Genomic DNA, 18,717 nt, shown 5'->3' with positions numbered 1-18,717 from the left:
AAGATACCATTAACGCATCTTTTCAGAGTTTTGAGGAGTGGAGGCATCAGAATCCCTTTTGTTGTTGATGGCAATGCCAAAGATGACAGCGGGATATGATTTTGCTTTGTTTGGTGCTACCTATTTGTCTTTAATTTATGTCTGTTTTCTTGTTTTGCTCCACTCTTGGGTTGAGCTCCTTTGTTTCAAAAAAAAAAAAATTTATTGTAGGTTATAGTTTTATATTCCAATATATAAGGCATCAAGCCATCAGATATTTTACAACACGAATACAAAAGATTAACAATATCCTTAACATGGATTCATAATTTCTGTCCCAGCCAATACAGAGTTCCTTATTAGACAAGGTAAAAAAGTAATTTGGTAAACTAAAAAATAAAATAAAAATAAAAATAAATAAGAAAGGAGAAACATGGGGAACAAGCCCAAATCTTTTGTATGAAACGAAGTTCAATTAGAGGCAACAATCCAAGACACAGCAGCAACATAATGCAGCACAACTGCAAGGAATGACGAGAGCCAAAATTAACAAGAAAGTCAGAACATAAAAGGGATAAGATAATATTCTCTCCATTTCACTATACTTTTTCTTAAACAAAGAATTCAGTATATAATTAAATATAATAATTAATTACAAAATTCTCTCCATTTCACCAAATTCTCAAAAGGACAGTTATTATAAAATTTAATGTCATAATTTATAATAAGATCCGATATATTGTTTGAGAAAGAGACTGAGAGATAGAGACTCAGTATCGTGTTTGTTAGTTCAGAGATTGGTACTAAAATTTCTGTCTCTGTCTCTAAAATTTCAGTATTTCAGTACCTCCAAAAAGTAGGGACACAGGGGACTGAAATTTTTAGAGATGGAGACTAAAACTTTAATAACATTTTATACCTAAAATACTTTCATTTCAATTAATTAATTCTAATTTTACCCTTTGTGTAAATTAAATTAGAGTTTTATTCTTGTTTCAATTCCTGTCTCTTATTTTGCACCAAACAGAATACTGAGATTTATTTCAATCCCTCTCTCAGTCTCAGTTTTTTCATCTCTGTCTCTCCACCAACGCTATAAAGAACTTCAATCCAATGATTTAAAATTTTGGGTGTGGACTTACCATCCTTCCCAGAAGCCATCACCCCTGGTGGTGGTTTTAACTGGAACAGATTGCTGTGGAGCATCCTTGGTGGGGTAACCCATTGGTGGTGGTGGAGCACTACTTTTGCTCTTTCCCACTGCTGGGTATGCAGTCACTGTTGCAACACAACACAAAAATACACTAATTATTATATGCTTATTTTACTGATGGATAAGCATATATGCATTCGCAAGTTTAGCATCTAAATAAGATTAATCAATCTGATCATTCTACGTTATTATATGTGGAAACCCTGTTTTGTTCAATACATCAAGACAAGAAAGAATACATATTTTGATGAGGGTTATGTTTAAATTTATTTTCTGGGAACATTATCTTTAAAATTAAAAAAAAAATCATATATAGTCAAAATTTGAAGGAAAAAGAAAGCTGCTTTCAGTATTTTTATAGAACTTGAAAAATAGTAGTAGTATCTCATTTATTAGCCATGTCAATTTTTGTGTCCTTTTTTTTTTTTTTTTGTGGCTAGCTATCTCAGTTATATACACATAAGATTTTAAAACAAAATCACTTTTTTTTAAAAAAAAAGATTAAACGAACATACCAAAAAGTAAATTAATTACCTGGAGATTGTTGTTGATTGGTATAGGTACTCATGGTTATGATAAAGTTGGTGTTGATATATTTCTAATTACTATAAGTGAAGAAGCGATGATCGAGTGGTGTGGGAAGATTGTAAAATTCATGTGTATAAATAAATAGAAGAGGGACGAAGGGAAGGTAAGGGAAGCGCGTTTTGGATGAAAGAAACAAAAAGAACCGAACTGGGGAAGGTGGTGGCGCAGCCTTTGACGTCTCTCATTCCGCGGTATAACCGATGGCCAACAACAACATTGATTCTTCTCTTTATCTTTTGCTTCCATCGTGGTCAAATGAAGGGTCTATTTCGGCACACCACTTTTCCCAAATAATATTTTTAAAGGTAAGGTATTATTTTAGTTTGGTATTTGTTACCGTACGAAGATAAATTTATACGTACCGATATAATAAAAATGTTAACAAATTAAAACAAGATACGTGGATTATATTTTCCACATCAATAATTAATTTTTTTAAATACAAATTATATCAATGCTTTTACTAAATTATCTTTATACTTTAATAAAAATAAAAAATAAATTTTACTTTATTTTAATAAAAAAATTTAAATATCTTTTTCTTTTTTATTGGACAAAAATCACCCTAATCCTTTTAATTTAACCAAAACTCAATTAACTTTAGTTTATAATTTTATATCCGAATCAATTTAAAAATCAAAATCAAAATATATTTCATTATTCATATACACTACAAAATTACTTTATTTCTAATGAATCTTAATCTAATTTCTCCTTCTCCATTCATACCAAAAAATTATTTCTAAAATCTGGGTTTTAGAAACCCTGAAATCTTCTCAAGTTCTTCTCTCTTCTTCGTATCTCTCTCCCCCTGGAGCTCGGTCTCTCTCATCTCTCTCACCGTGGCGTCGCCGTTGCTCTCTGTCTCGTTATCGTCTTGCACATGGTCACGCGCCCTCGTTGCGCTCTTTGTCACCGGCGGCAGAAGCAACAGGTCTTGGATTGTTGTCTTTCTGAATTGAAAGCCGAGATTGCTTTGCTCTGTGTCGCCAATGTCACTGGTCTTTTCTCTGTTTACTTTGATGGGTTGCTTTCTTTCTGATTTGATTTTGGTAGTAAATAGATTCTGACCTATTTCTTGTTCTGTGAAAAGGGGTTTTTGCTTTTGGGTCGGTTGAGTGTGCGTGTGGTGTTTTGTTCTGCTATTCTTTGATTGCTTTTATTCTTTGAAAATATAAATAACAATTAAAGTAATAGAATAAATAAAAGTAGAAAATAAATTAAAGGAACATTGAACCTGGAATGAAGAGAAGTAGCCTAATCATAATAGAAATCCTAAATCCTAAGAGAGAGGAGAGAGCCTCTCTCTCTAAAAGCTACATCTAAACCTAAAATTATGAATATGAATGCTGTTTCTGTTGTATCAGTTGTTCCATGATGAATGGATGCATTCCCCCACTTTATAGCCTCTAATCTGTTTTTTCTGGGTCGAGAACCGGGCCATAAACAGCCCAGAATTCGCTGGTTACGAATTCAAACATGCTGATTTTCGTCACTGCGACACGTTCGTGTGGAGCACGCGTTCGCATCACCTAGATGTACGGCCACTATAGGAAATTATATATCATTTTGAAGTCCCGGACGTTAGCTTTCTAACTCAACTGAAACCGCATCATTTGGACCTCTGTAGCTCAAGTTATGACCGTTTGAGTGCAAAGAGGTCAGGCTGGACAGCTTTAGCAGTTCCTTCAGTTTCTTGTATTCCTTCTACTTTTGCATGCTTCCTTTCCATCCTCTGAGTCATTCTTACTCTGTAATCTCTGAAATCACTTAACACACATATCACGGCATCGAATGGTAATAAGAGAGGATTAATATTAGCAAATATAAGGCCAAAGAAGCATCTTTTAAATCATAGCACCAAATTAGGAAGGAAAACGTAAAACATGCGATTTCTATGAATAAGCGTGAGAATAATGGATGAAAAACTACTCAATTTAGCACAATATAAACCATAAAAAAAGTGGTTTATCAACCTCCCCACACTTAAACATTAGCATGTCCTCATGCTAAGCTCAAGAGAAGCTATAAAGAATGAATGAAGAGGAATGGTAAGATGTATGAAATGTAACCTATCTATATGAATGCAACTACATGCTAAGATGTTTCTACATACTTGGTTTAAAGTAAATAAGCTCTTCAAGACAAACATAAACTGGATTTCACTAATTCAAATCATAAAAATGAAGTACAAATAGACTTGTAGAAGAAAATAGCTCATGAAAGCCGGGAACAAAGAATCGAGCATCGAACCCTCACCGGAAGTGTATACACTCTAATCACTCAAGTGTTTAAGGTTTGAATCTCTCAATTCTCTACTAACATTGCTTTCTAAGGCTTGCTTTTCTTCTACCAATCAACAAAAGTTTAATGCACAGATACACATATCAAGAGGTCTTTTAAGGGTTGTAATGGGGTTAGGGTCAAGGTAGGATTGTATTTGGCCAAGTGGACTAAAATCTGAATCCTTAATTAATTTAAACTTTCCACCTAACTTTAGACAATACCACATCTAACTATCCATTAACCATGTTTTCCACATATTCATGCATTCTAATTTCAAGTACAGCACATATGCATTGCTTTCACCTTTTACTTTGGGGCATTTTGTCCCCTTTTACTTATTTGCTCTTTTTCTTTTTTTTTTCTCCTTTATTTTTCTTTTCCTTTATATATATATATATATATATATATATATATATATATATATATATATATATATATATATATATTATTCTTTTTCTTTTGTTTTTTTCAATGCATGTGATTAAATTATTGAATGCATGAACATGTCCTAAACATTTCTTTCACATTTTCAGAAAATTCTAACATACTCAATTCTCAAACCAAATGTTTCCAAACCCACTTTTTCCACACTTAATTCATGAGCACTCTCACTAATCTAAGCTAACCAAGGATTCAAATTAAGGACATTATTGTTTTCCGCTTAGAGTTAATGATGTGCTAAAGTAAAGAACAAACGGGTATAATAGGCTCAACATTAGTTTGCAAAGGATAATGAAAGGGTAAGGCCATATGGGTATGTAAGCTCAGTGAAACAAAGGCCTCAATCATATAAGTGCATACATACATCAAACAATGAAAATATAGAATTAAGCAAGACAAAGATCACAATTTTAGAGAGAAAAACATACATCAAAAATAAAATATTGGTTGATAAAATGTAACCAATCAAATAGGCTCAAAAGTCTCACTGGTTTTGTATGTTCGAGCTCTAAACCATGTTCCAATATAATATTTCTTCAAACAAGTTTATCAAAAAGTTTAAATTAAATTAGTGAAATGTTATAAAAAGTTTCTTGAAAAAGAAAATATTACTTTAACCAAGTGGTAAAATATGCACAAAAATCAAACAAACATGCAAATGCAACAACTCATTTAACAAAGAAAATTTAAACATTGGTGTTGAGAAGAAAATAACTAACCCATGGAGATCGGTATCGACCTCTCCACACTTAAATATTGCACCGTCCTCGGTGCATGCAGAGATGTATAAGTGGATGGGTTACTCCAACTGACGCTTTTCTCTCCAAGTAATATGTGTAGGAACTTGTTTGTCGCCCCATATAGAAGTTTCTCTCTTTTTCCTTCTTCGGTGGCTACCCTGAAAGAAGAGAAAAAGAAGAACAGGAACCCAAAAACAATGATAGAAAACAAATAAAATATGAGTGGGTAATGCCAAATAATAAGAGTCTCAATTACATGGTAGCTACAACATACAGTGAGAAAATAGTAGAAGCATACGGCATATCAATAGTGCAAGAATTGCAACAAAGGGAAAGAGAGTGTGGGTAATGAAAGATAGTATAAGTTCATATCAATGCAAAAGAAATACTAGTATTATAAAAATTAGCATTGACTTATGAATAATAATACCTAATTAGAATAAAACAAGTCATGAAACACCGGAATAATGCAAGAAAAGATGCAACAGTTGAATAAGAAAATTAATCACCAATGGAAAAATAATAAATTTAGAAAAGAAAATAAAAATATGCACAAAATTAAAATGTAATGAATGATAGGATGCAAATAAATTAAATAAAATAGAATGAAAGTGAAGAGGGATGAGAAGTTAAAGAGATGAAGAAGAAGTAAGTAAGAAAGAAAGAAGAAAGAAGAAAAGATAGAAGAAATTAGGATTAGAAAAGAAAAGATAAGATAATTGGCGCTAATCTGGATAAGTTGTGCGTCGCATGTGACGCGGACGCGTGAGTGACGCGGTCGCGTGGTGTGCGATAAGTTCAGGTGACGCGGACGCGTGGGGTCACGCGATCGCGTGGCCTGATTTGTGCGATTGGCGCGAGTGCAGCCTCGCGTTCGCGCAACTCTTTGTCTCAAACGCATTTTGCCAAAATTTAGGGTGACACATTCGCGTGGGTGACGCGATCGCGTGAATAGCTTATTTTGTAAAACGAAGCGGACGCGTGGGGAACGCGTTCGCGTGATAGGGCTTGTGCTTCTAGCATTATTCCAGCCCAGCTCCATCATAAATCTCTGCCATACACCTCTTTACGTCGATTTTACAGGGCCACTTGTTCGCGTGGGTGACGCGGACGCATGGGGAGGCTATTTCGCAAACGACGCGAACGCATCAGCGACGCGGTCGCGTGGTCATATTTGTGCCTAAGGCACTCCTCCAGCCATACTTTCGCGTGACTTTCTGTTCAATTCTCTTTTCTTCAAAATGCACATATGACGCGGACGCGCCAGCGACGCTTACGCGTCGCGTGCGTTTTTTTTAATGCAGAATGCAAAAATGCATAATACAGATGCTGGTGCAGATATGATGAATGAACACTAAATAAAATAAAATAAAATAAAATAGAATAAGAATAAAACAAAACAAAATAAAACTAAGACTGAAAAAGAACGATCATACCATGGTGGGTTGTCTCCCACCTAGCACTTTTAGTTAAAGTCCTTAAATTGGACATTTGGTGAGCTCCTTGTCATGGTGGCTTGTGCTTGTACTGATCCTTGAATCCCCACCAATGTTTGTAATTTCAATGGCCTCCGGGATCCTAAACTAGGCACAGAAAGCTTTCAAGCAGGTTAAAGCAAGTGACAAGGCCCCAAGAGTGTTGATTTCTAGACTGAATTCTGGGGTCCCAAACCTTGCTTTTGCACCCGTCTTCTTGTTGACCATCTTTGTTCCAACCGGGTGGTAAGCAATCTGAATTCTCACTGAGGCATGCAAACAGCTTCCTAGACCCATTCAATTAAGATTTGTACCAACCTTTGTACTTTAATTTGGAGCATGCAACCATATTAAACTTTTCATGACAACTCTTACCACTAACCATCTTCCTCTTACTCTTATAGCCACAAAGAGCTCTAAGTTGCCCATCCGTCTCAAGCAAAGCATATTCAAGTGAGCTAATTAAGTTTAGAGAGGAGAGATTTACCCACTTGAATGAAGGGATGGACGGTGATGGCTTTGGGGGAGAGGTCTCCAACAACTTTGGCAAGGTGATTTCCAGCTCTATTCCCTTGAGCTCTTCCTTGACAACTTCCACCTTCTTTCAAGCTTCTTCAATTTCAACCTCTTCCTCTTGGTAGCTTTCTTCTAATTCGATCTCTTCTTCATTGTTCACCAAGGGCATGGGAGGTTGTGCTTCTTCTTCTTTAATCTCCATGTCAAGTCCAATGGGAGAGGATTCAAATGTAGATAAGAATTCATCAATGATTGAATCCATCTCTTGATCATCCCCTTCAAAGTCTTCAACCATGATATGCCTTGGAGGTTGTACACCCTCTTCAACATCAAATTCAAACTCCTTAGAAGGGGACTCTACGACTGGGCTTTCCCAAGGACGTTCCGCATCTCCTAAGTCTTCGACCACTTCTTCTTCTTCAATAATTCTGGCTTCCTCCAATTGTTCCAATACAAAGTCATGCTCCTTACTGTCCACCGGAGTTTCTAGTGTCTCCTTCATGCTACGTTCTTCATTATATTCTCCACATGAAGCCATGGAGTTCCTTGAGTGTCCGAACATCGGAAAGGTAATCGATTGATCGCTTGCTCCAATTGGTGAAGGGTTGCATGAAATTTTTCCACTGTTTCCTTGAGATGATCCTTTGATTCTTGTTGCGCTTGGCTATCATAAGTAGGATCATAGTGCTCTTGGATTGATGGATATGGACATGGTGTATATGGAAGTGGTGGTCCTTGGGGGTAATTGGGTTGGAATTGGGGTGGATAGGGGTTGGGGTCATATGGAGGTTAATGGTGTAAAGGGGCATGTGAGTATGGTGGTTCAAAGCTATGTTGAGGAGGTGGTTCATTGGCATATGATGGAGCTTGTTGGTAACTACAAGGGGGTCCACCATATCTATCATCTTGGTACGTACCTCGGAATGGTTCTTGACCATAGTAATTTGGTGGAGTTGGTTTGTCACGAAGGGGTCCACCATAACTATTGTCTTGGCATGCATTGTAGAATGGTTGTTGGTTATAGCACATTGGAGGGGGTTGTTGTCAAGAGGGTTGATCAAATCCTTGTGGCTCCTCCCATCTTTGATTCTTCCAACCTTGATGCCTATTTTCATTATAGTTTCCATTCCTTACAACAATATTAGAACCAAACTCAAAGCGACAGGGGTGATAACTCAGTAATTAATAAAAATTAAAAACAAAAACAAATAAACAAGCAAAGGAAAATAAAATAAAATAAAATAAAATAAGAGAAAAGGTTTGAAAAAGATTTGATTTTAAGATTAGAAAAGATAAGATAAGTTAGGTAAGAGAAGATAAGTTTTTAAATTAAAAGATTTTGAAATTTAAATTTTGAATTTGAAAATTAAATTTTGGAATTTTAAATTTTGAAATTTGAATTTTAAATTTTGAATTTTTGAATTTTGAAAAAGTCAACAATATAAGATAAAGATTTGAAAAAGATTCAAATTTTAAAAGGGTTGATTTTTAAAATTTTAAATTTAAATTTTAAATTTTGAATTTTGAATTTTAGAAATTAATTGAAATTTGAAAATTGAATTTGAAATAAGATAAGATAAGATTTTGAAAAAGATATGATTTTTTGAAAAAAAATATTTGAATTTTGAAATTTAAAACTAAGATAAGATAAGATAAAAATTTTAAAATAAAAATTTGAATTTTTTTTTGTAATTTTCGAAAAAATCAATTAAATTAAAGAAAAAATATTTACAATAACCAATAATAAGGCACACGTTTGCAATTCTCCGACAACGGCGCCATTTTGATGAACAGATTTCTGCTAGTAAAGAATTTTTATAGAAATAATCGCGTTGTAAGTATAGTTTCTAAACCAACAGAAAATCTTTTCGTACAAAAACTTTGGTTGTCACAAGTAACAAAACCCAATAAAATTTGTAACCGAAGTATTTAAACCTCGGGTCGTCTCTCAAGGAATTGTAGGGAAGTATGATTTATTATTGGTTATGGAAAAAGTATATTTTGTTTTCGATTTTTTAAAATAAGGAACAAGTAATTTAAATGACAAGAAAAAAATTAATAATTAGAAAATCTCTTGGCAAGATGTGAGAACTGGAAATCCTATCCTAGTTATCCTTATCAGGTGTGATGAGAATTTGATTTTTCTCCCACTTAGTTAATCCTTACTAAATAAAGGAAAGTCAAGTGGACTAATTAATTTGATCCTCAAGTCCTAGTCAACTCCCGTGGAAAGACTAGCATTAAAGCGATCCAAATTAATCAGCAATTCCCAAATCTCAATCAATTGCTGAGCTTGACAACTCAAGTGTTACCAATTACTTAACCAAAGCCAAAAGGGGAAAATAGATCTAAATTAAATTGAAAGCATCATAAATAGAATAAAACAATCATCAATCTGAAATACCTCAAATTGCATTAAATAGAATATTCAAATCTTAACATGAAGAGTTCATAAGCCAAATTGAAAAGATAAATAACAATTAAAGTAATAGAATAAATAAAAGTAGAAAATAAATTAAAGGAACATTGAACCTGGAATGAAGAGAAGTAGCCTAATCATAATAGAAATCCTAAATCCTAATCCTAATCCTAAATCCTAAGAGAGAGGAGAGAGCCTCTCTCTCTAAAAGCTACATCTAAACCTAAATTTATGAATATGAATGTTGTTTCTGTTGTATCAGTTGTTCCATGATGAATGTATACATTCTCCCACTTTATAGCCTTTAATCTGTATTTTCTGGGCCGAGAACTGGGCCAGAAACAGCCCAGAATTCGCTGGATGCGAATTCAAACACGCTGATTTTTGTCACTGCGATGCGTCCGCGTGGAGCACACGTTCGTGTTGCCTATCTCTACGGCCACTATAACAAATTATAAATCATTTTGAAGCCCCGAACGTTAGCTTTCCAACGCAACTGAAACCGCATTATTTGAACCTTTGTAGCTCAAGTTATGACTGTTTGAGTGCAAAGAGGCCAGGCTGGACAGCTTTAGCAGTTCCTTCAGTTTCTTGTATTCCTTCCACTTTTGCATGCTTCCTTTCCATCCTCTGAGCCATTCTTGCCCTGTAATCTCTGAAATCACTTAACACACATATCACGACATCGAATGGTAATAAGAGAGGATTAATATTAGCAAATATAAGGCCAAAGAAGCATGTTTTCAATCATAGCACCAAATCAGGAAGGAAAACGTAAAACATGCAATTTCTATGAATAAGCGTGAGAATAATGGATGAAAAACCACTCAATTTAGCATAATATAAACCATAAAATAGTGGTTTATCACTCTCTCAATTCTTCTTTCAAAATTTCGAATTTTTAGGGCTTTTGATTAAGTGAGTTTTTGTGATTTTGGATGTTTAGGTTCACTCTAATCCTTTTTTAGCATTGGATTTTGGCTACCAAAACTGTTGGAAAAGGTAAGAGACATTAAACCCTTGTGAGATTATGTTTAAATGTAACCCTAGGTTGATTTGTGATGGTTTATGCATATATAATTTGATTATTGTGAGTTTGGGAGCTATTGGAAGTTGTTGGAGCTTGTTGGTGATTGTTGGTGACTTGGATTGTGGTGGGAAACTCAAATTGTGCTCATTTGGGGTTTTGGTTCATATAGGGAATTAGCCAAGGTATGGTTTCAGTTTCCTCTATGTACTATATAATATTCATGGACACTTAAGCTAGTGACCCATAGGATAGGTTTGGAAATTTATATGTTGTTGATGATTGTTTGTGTTGATGATGTATAATGAATTGATGTTGTTGTTGTGGTTAAATGATGAAGTTGAGATATGATGGGTTTGGATGAATGAGTGTTGTTGATTATTAATATGAATCATGGTTGAGTTGATGATGAGAATCGATAGTGAGATGATGATGATTGGTGGATATGTTGTATATGTGAAAATTGAGGTTAAGAATAATGAAATATGAAGGAAAAATATGGTAGGATTGGTGCAATATGATACAAAAGGTAGATTTTGATTGGAAATGGTGTTGGAATGGTTTGGTATGGTTTTGGTTGTGTTTTATAAGCAATTGTGAAAATTGTGAAATTTGATAAAAGTTGGTTTTCGGTGAACTTTGTCTGATCATAACTTTTGGCTCAATTTTCAAAACTGATTGAAATTTGTTGGAGATTAAAGCTTATTGAAAACCCTTCAAATGGATATAAAGTATGTAAAATTTGGATTTTTGTAGAGGGAGTTATGATCATTCAAAGATTGGAGTAAAAATCTGAAACTCTGCAAAGTTACAGAATTTTATGATTTCTGGTATGTGCGCACGCGCAGACCTGTGCGTATGCACAGGCCGGAAAAGGCTTTCTGGTTGCAGTGTTAGCACAACTTGTGCACGAACACACCAATGAGAACTTACAACCTGTGCGCGCGCACAGCCCTGGGCGCACGCACAAGTTGGGAAGGGGAGTCTGTTGGGGGCACTAGCACAGCTTGTGCGAGTGAACAAACTTGTGAATTTTCGTACCTGTGCGTACACAACCCCCTGTGCGGACACAGACGCCCTGTTTCTCAAATTTAAACTTTGTTTTCAACTCTTTTACCTTCCCAACAAGGTTGTAAGTTTTTGTGACACCATTTTAAGGCTTTTGGGCTTAATTTTGGGCATGAGAACATGGGGAATATCCTAAGGGTTTTAGTTGATAAATTTTTATGAAAAATTAGAAAACGGAGGATTAGGTTTCGGGTGTACTGAGGATGGTTTGATGTTATGTGAAGGATGATTGATATATGAGATGAGAAATGATGAACTGTTGATGTTCGGAAACTGAAACATGAATTGACAGTGGTTGAGATGAGTCGAGGACTCTGAAGGAGATGATGAATGCATGTATACTGAAAATGTTTTCTAAAAACCACTGAAGTACTGATTTGTACTGAGATTATGAAACGCTATGCACTCGGCAGGGACGGTGGTTAATCCCGCCTGTTGAGGTAGCGGCAGCGGCGTAAGGACGGTGGTTAATCCCACTTACATTGAGATGTGAGGCCTGAGGCAAGAGCATCCCGCTCGCATCCCTTCGGATCAATAGAGCGTGCAGGCGTAAAACCCTGGACAGTGATCCGAGCACTATATCTCGGGGGTTCCCATTGATCATCCCGAAGGTCGACATCTCCAGGGAGATGTGTCGGGTTGGCAGTTGAACCGACAATGTGATATCACAACCAGTAGGACAAGCATTCATTGTATGCATTTTCTATCTATTTGTATGCTTTGACTACTTGTAATGGCTTGCCTATTTGTATAACATGCCTAATTACTATTTGAATTATTTACCTTACATGCCAATACTTGTGTTTTACTTGCATTGTATATTATCTGTGTTTGCTACTGGGATTGAGGAGGTTCGGAAGGCGGTGGTGATGGGATCGCATGGAGGATTGGTTGGTGAAGGCTGTGGGACAGTGGTGTTGGTTAGAATAGAAATCCCCTAAGATAGATTGCCCAGTTTATTTATGTTATGGTTTATATAATCATGCTTTACTATTTTAGTATGCCTTAAGTTTGAATCTTGTGATGGATATGGAGCTTAGGATTGCCTTTGGCATCCCGCGGTCTTATATCCTACATCACTGGGCACTGTTACCATACTGAGAATCTCCGGTTCTCATACCATATTTCTGTTGTGTTTTCAGATGCAGGTCGCAATCCACCTCGGTGAGTTGCTTGGATGGTGACAGAAGCGGAGGATCTTGTTACTCTTGGAGTCTTTTTTATTTATATTGTTTATACATTTCTCATTTTGTATTTTGTTTAGCCTAGAGGCATGTATTGAGAGAAAAACACTTGTACAAGCTATTTTTACTATCTGGGTTTATGTGTGTTCTGTACATGGCTAGCCGGCTTAATCTTCGCGAGCCGTAGCTAGATTCTTATGATATTATACTATGATATTTTGTTATAATGTATCTATTTCTTGTGCTTTAAGTTAGAAGCTTCGTTAGCACATTTTGCGCTTTTTAAATCCTATTTTTTAGCTATATCCTTCATCGGGATTCTAGTTTATATTAATCCTTTCTATATATTATCTGTATGAGCTTAAAACTGTCGTAATCTCTGATTAACCTTTGCTTTACGATGTGAGGTAATGCTTAGGCTAATTAGGGTGTTACATTTAGTGGTATCAGAGTGGTTCGTCCTCGTGAGCCTGAAGGATGGACCGATTGTGCTTCATTGGATACTCTGTATGTCTTTTTTTTATGCTACTAGGTTATCTACTTGATATTACATAGCATGCTTGTTTGCGAGTGCCTGTTTGGGATAATTGAAGCACTAGGCTTTTGATATTGAGACTAATCACCTTGATATCGATTGTTTGGTGTAGACAGGACCCTGAATGGCTACTCGCAGGCGAGGTCGTACTCGTACTCAAAGAGAGAATGACAGTAACCCGTCGACAAATAATCACACTGAATTAATGACGGCAACGATTAACTTAGCTAACACGATTCAAGCGGGCACTACTATGGCTAGTCATGGCTTGCGGCGAACAAGGCAATCAGCTAGAAGCGAAATAGAAGAAGGCGCTGGGGACGACTTAGATGGTGTTTCGAGGACTCTAGCTGCTTTTCTGAGAGTTGACCCGCCAATTTTCAATGGATCGACAAACCCTATTGAAGCAGACGACTGGTGACGAACGGATTTTTTCTAGTAAATAATTCACAATAAATCCTCGTTGTAAGTATAGTTTCTAAACCAACAAAGAATCCTTTCATACAAAAATTTGGTTGTCACGTAAGCAAACCCAATAAAAATAAACCGACGTATTTAAACCTCGGGTCGTCTCTCAAGGAATTGCAGGGAGGTGTATTTATTATTGGTTATGGAAGATTATCTTTTTGGGGTTTTTGAATAAGGAACAAGAAAAGTAATTTGCAAGAAAGTAAATTAATAATTAAGAAAACTCTTGGCAAGGTATGAGAATTAGACGTCCTATCCTAGTTATCCTTATCAATTGTGATGAGAATTTTTCATTGCTCCCACTTAGTTAACCCTTACTAAATGAAGAAAAGTCAAGTAGACAAATCAATTTGATTCCTCAAGTCCTAGTCAACTCCTAAGGAAAGACTAGCTTTAGAGGGATCCAAATCAACTAGCAAGTTTCAATTATCAGTCAACAAAGGAGTTTGATAACTTAAGCATCGCCAATTACTCAACCAAAGCTAAGAATGTAAAAAGCTAAATTAAAATCATAAATATGAAATACCTCAAATTGAATTAATTATAAAATCAAGTCTAGCATGAAGGGTTCATAAACCAAATTGGGAAAATAAATAAACTAGGATGCTAGAATAAATAAAAGTAGAAGAGAAACTAAATTAAAGGAACATTGAACTTGGAATTGAGAAGAAATAAACCTAAAACTAAAAGAAATCCTAAAACCTAGAGAGAAGAGAGAGCCTCTCTCTCTAGAAACTACATCTAAAACCTAAATTTTTGTGTATGAATGAGAAGTGTGTTGAGTCTCTGCTTGTCCCCTGGCTTTAGTCTGGGATTCTGGGCCGAAAATTGGTTCCAAACTCAGCCCAAAATTGCCCCCAGCGTTTTCTGCAATTTCTGCAGGTAGGGCATGTCACGCGTACACGTCAGTCACGTGTACGCGTCAATTGACAAAAATCCTGGTCACGCGTATGCATTAGTCCCGCGTACGCGTCACTTATCTTCTGCGCTAGTAACACGTACGCGTCAGGTATGCGCACGTGTCATCGTGAAAACTCCAATTCAAGTGTACGCGCAGGTATGCGCACGCATTGTTCCTCGCTGGTTAGCTCCTTAGTTTCTTGTGTTCCTTCCATTTTTATGAGCTTCCTTTCTATCCTCTAAGCCATTCCTGCCCTATAAAGCCTGAAAACACTTAACACACAGATCACGGCATCAAATGATATTGAGAGAGGATTAATAATTAACAATTTTAAGGCCAAAGAAGCATGTTTTCAATCATAGCACAGAATTAGGAAGGAAAATGTAAAACATGCAAATTATATGAATAAGTGTGAGTTTAGTGGATAAAATCCACTCAATTAATTAGAAAATATACCATGAAATAGTGGTGCATCAACTGGTTCATGAAAGACAAGCAGGAAACATAGAATCAAGCATTGAACCCTCAATGGTAGTGTATATGCACTCTAATCGCTCAAGTGTCTAGGGTTAATTCACTCTACTCTTCTCTAGTCATGCTTTCTAAAATTTTTTCTTCATCTAACCAATCAACAAAAATTTAGTATACCAATGCAAACATCATGAGGTCTTTTTAAGGTTGTAATGGGGCTAAGGTGAAGGTGAGGATATATGTATGGCCAAGTGAGGTAAAATATGAATCTTTGACTAACCTAAGCTCTCACCTAAATACATACACACTCAATGTAACTCTAAATTCATGCCTAGCTACCTATAATTCCCACTTTTGTATCACATACTCGTGTACCAAATTTTTCTTAATTTTATCACATATGCATTGATCTTTTATTAAACTTAACATTAGGGTAATTTTGTCCCCTTATTTAATTACTTATTTATTTGAATATGTTTTGTTTTTTTTATTATTATTAAAAATATAAAAGTAAACATAACATATCAATGCACATAGATTTTTAATTTTTCTGGTCTCACATGAGTAGGTACCCAAATTTCCAATATTTTGTCAATAGAACACTGTACACTTTTGTCAACCCAGGTTCCCATAGTTCTCCACACTTAATTGATACACAATCTCTAACTTAAGCTAACCAAAGATTCAATTGGGGTAATTAATTTGTTTTTTTTCGCTTAAGGTTAGTGATGTGGTAAAATATAGAACAAAAGGGGATTAAAAGGCTCAAAGTGGCAATCAAAGGTAATTGAAAGGGTAGGCTATTTGGAATAAGTGAGCTAATAACAAATGATGGCCTCAATCATACGCAAGCATGTAAATATACTAAACAATGGACATATAGAATGAAACAATGTAAAGATTGCAATCATAGTGAAGAAACACACAAGAATAAAATATTATGGTTAAATAATGTCACCATGTAATTAAGCTCAAATCTCACGAGTTGTGTGTTCTTAGCTATAATTCATGTTCCAAATTACAGTCTTCAACAAGTTTAACAAAAATGTTTTAATTTTAATTAGTAAAATATTATAAAATATTTCTTCGAAAAGAAAATGTTACTTCAACCAAGTAGTAGCTAAATGCACAAAATCAAACAAACATGTAATCAAACATGCAAATGCAACAACTAATTTAACAAAGAAAATTAAACATTGGTGTTGAAAAAGAAATAGCTAACCCACGGAAGTCGATATCAACCTCCCCACACTTAAAGATTGCACTGTCCTTGGTGCATGCTAAGATGTGTAAGTGGACGGGTTGCTCCAATTGATTCTTTCCTCCAAAGATTGTGCAGATGGCCTTGTCTGTCGCCTCATGTAAAGGTTTTCAATTTCCTTTCCTAGTGGCCATCTTGAAAGAAAAAGGGAAGAAAAGTAACCCAAAAACAAAGATAGAAAACAAAAAAAATATGGGTGGGTTAATGCCAAAGAACGAGAGTCTCAAGTACATGGTAGCTACAACATGCAAGTGAAAAAACAGTAGAAGCACATGGCATATCGATAGTGTAAAAATTGCAACAAAGGGGAAGAGACAGCAGATAATGAAAGACAATATAAATTCATTTCAATGAAAAAGGAATACAAGTATCATAAAGAATTGGCATTGACAGATAATTAATATCACCCAACAATATAAAACGAGGCACGAAGCAATCAGGATGTAAAAGAGATGCAATCAGTTGAATAAGAACCGTTTAACACCAATGGTAAAATAATAACTTAGAGAAGAAAATAAAAATATGCAAAAAATTAAAATATAATGAATGAAAGTATGCAAATGAATTAAGTAAAATAGAATGAAAGTGAGTAAGGATGAGAAGTTGAAGAGATGAAGAAGAAGAAGAAAGTAAGAAAGGAGGAGGAAAGAAGGAGAAAGGAGAGAAGAAAGAACCAAGAATTCAAAAACGGGGCGCCACGCGCACGCGTGCATCACGCATACGCGTGAAAGTTGAAATGGCCATGTGACGTGTAAGCGTCACCCACGCGTACGCGTGGGTGGCAAATCATGCAGACTGACGCGTGACTGCTCGCGCGACTCCAGCATGGTGGCAGCCCATCTTTCTGGTCAATGCGCTTTTTACGTCGATTTTCATGCCCACACATACGCGTCATTGACGCTTACGCGTGGGTTGAAATTTCTGCAGGGGACGCGTACGCGTGAGGCACATGTACGCGTGGGGTGGCTTGTGCTCCTAGCACACCAGCCGCACGATTCCATCACAACTCTCTGTTCGTTGGATGGGAGAGCCAAATTGGACTCGACGCCCACGCGTGGCCTACACGCACGCATGGGTTGCCCCTTTTTTTTATGCAGAATGTAAAATGCAGAATGCAGATGACTATGCAGAAATTATGGATGAATTCTAAGAAAATAAAAATAAAATAAGACTGAGAATAAAAAGGAACAATCATACCATGGTGGGTTGTCTTTCACCTAGCACTTTTAGTTAAAGTCCTTAAGTTGGACATTTGGTGAACTCCGTGTCATGGTGGCTTGTGCTTGAACTCATCTTGAAACTTCCACCAATGCTTGGACTTCCAAGAAGATCTATCAATACCAAGTAAATTTTCCAAATTTTGATGGAGTTCTTTACAAGCTCTGCGTTCCCAAAATTGATCCTCATATATTCCCGGATTTCAAATCTTGTTTCTATACCCGTCTCTAAGTGGGTTATCATTGGTCCAACCGCATGATAGACAGTCTGAATTCTCTATACAATACCAAACTCTTCTTTTAGATCCAACCAAATGTTCACTAGTCTCACCCTTGCATCTAGCTCTTGAAGTATCAACCTTGATGAGCCTTGATTTGCAACTCCAACCACTAAACATCCTTCTCTTACACTTAATTCCACAAAGTCTCCTAAGCTGACCATCTATTTCAAGAATACCATATTCAAGTGGAATGGTAAGGCAAATAGAGGCAAGCCTTACCCACTCAAATGAAGGAATAGATGGCAACCTAGGTGGAGAAGTCTCCAACGTCCTTGACAAAGCGTACTCAACTCCCGTCCACCCTTTCCGAAGGACTTCCGCTTCCACATCATTCTCAGACTCAATCATAGGGGATTCTTCATATTCAAGGAGTTCATTTGCGGATGTAGATTCATCATTAGGAGGACTTGATTCATGATCCTCATCACTAAGGGAACTTGCTTCCTGATCTAACCCGTCCATGTCTTTATAAGGAATATGCCATGGGGGTTGTGCACTAGCCTCCTTGACATCAACTTCAATCTTCTTGGAGGAATACTCGATAACTCTAGATTCCCATGGAGGTTCAGCATCTCCTAAGTCTTCAACCACTTCTTCCTCTTCAACTATTACGGCTTCCTCCACTTGTTCCAATACAAAATCACGTT

At 36.1% G+C, this 18,717-nt stretch overlaps 1 protein-coding gene across 1 annotated transcript; it reads right to left on the bottom strand.

The window, feature by feature from the left end:
- Positions 1 to 200: 200 nt before the first annotated feature.
- On the bottom strand, positions 201 to 2,105 carry LOC112772893 (protein CYSTEINE-RICH TRANSMEMBRANE MODULE 9). The gene is made up of 3 exons (XM_025817903.3): positions 1,727 to 2,105; positions 1,122 to 1,257; positions 201 to 500 (listed from the first exon to the last, which is right to left on the bottom strand). The coding sequence occupies exons 1-3, from the start codon at positions 1,758 to 1,760 to the stop codon at positions 455 to 457; spliced, it is 216 nt and encodes a 71-aa protein (XP_025673688.1). The 5' UTR covers positions 1,761 to 2,105; the 3' UTR covers positions 201 to 454.
- Positions 2,106 to 18,717: the final 16,612 nt, after the last annotated feature.

The sequence above is a fragment of the Arachis hypogaea genome, chromosome 18 (assembly GCF_003086295.3).
Source record: "Arachis hypogaea cultivar Tifrunner chromosome 18, arahy.Tifrunner.gnm2.J5K5, whole genome shotgun sequence".
NCBI lineage: Eukaryota > Viridiplantae > Streptophyta > Magnoliopsida > Fabales > Fabaceae > Arachis > Arachis hypogaea.
Note: the sequence above shows the minus strand (reverse complement) of the source record. Positions and strands in the feature narration are given on the sequence as shown.

What these genes read in the sequence shown, in the direction of transcription:
- LOC112772893 (XM_025817903.3), bottom strand. Translation starts at nt 1,760, where the DNA reads ATGAGTACCTATACCAATCAACAACAATCTCCAG. An exon ending in CAATCAACAACAATCTCCAG is followed by an intron (nt 1,258 to 1,726) that starts GTAATTAATTTA and finishes GTGTTGCAACAG; the next exon opens with TGACTGCATACCCAGCAGTG. An exon ending in GATGGCTTCTGGGAAGGATG is followed by an intron (nt 501 to 1,121) that starts GTAAGTCCACAC and finishes CATTCCTTGCAG; the next exon opens with TTGTGCTGCATTATGTTGCT.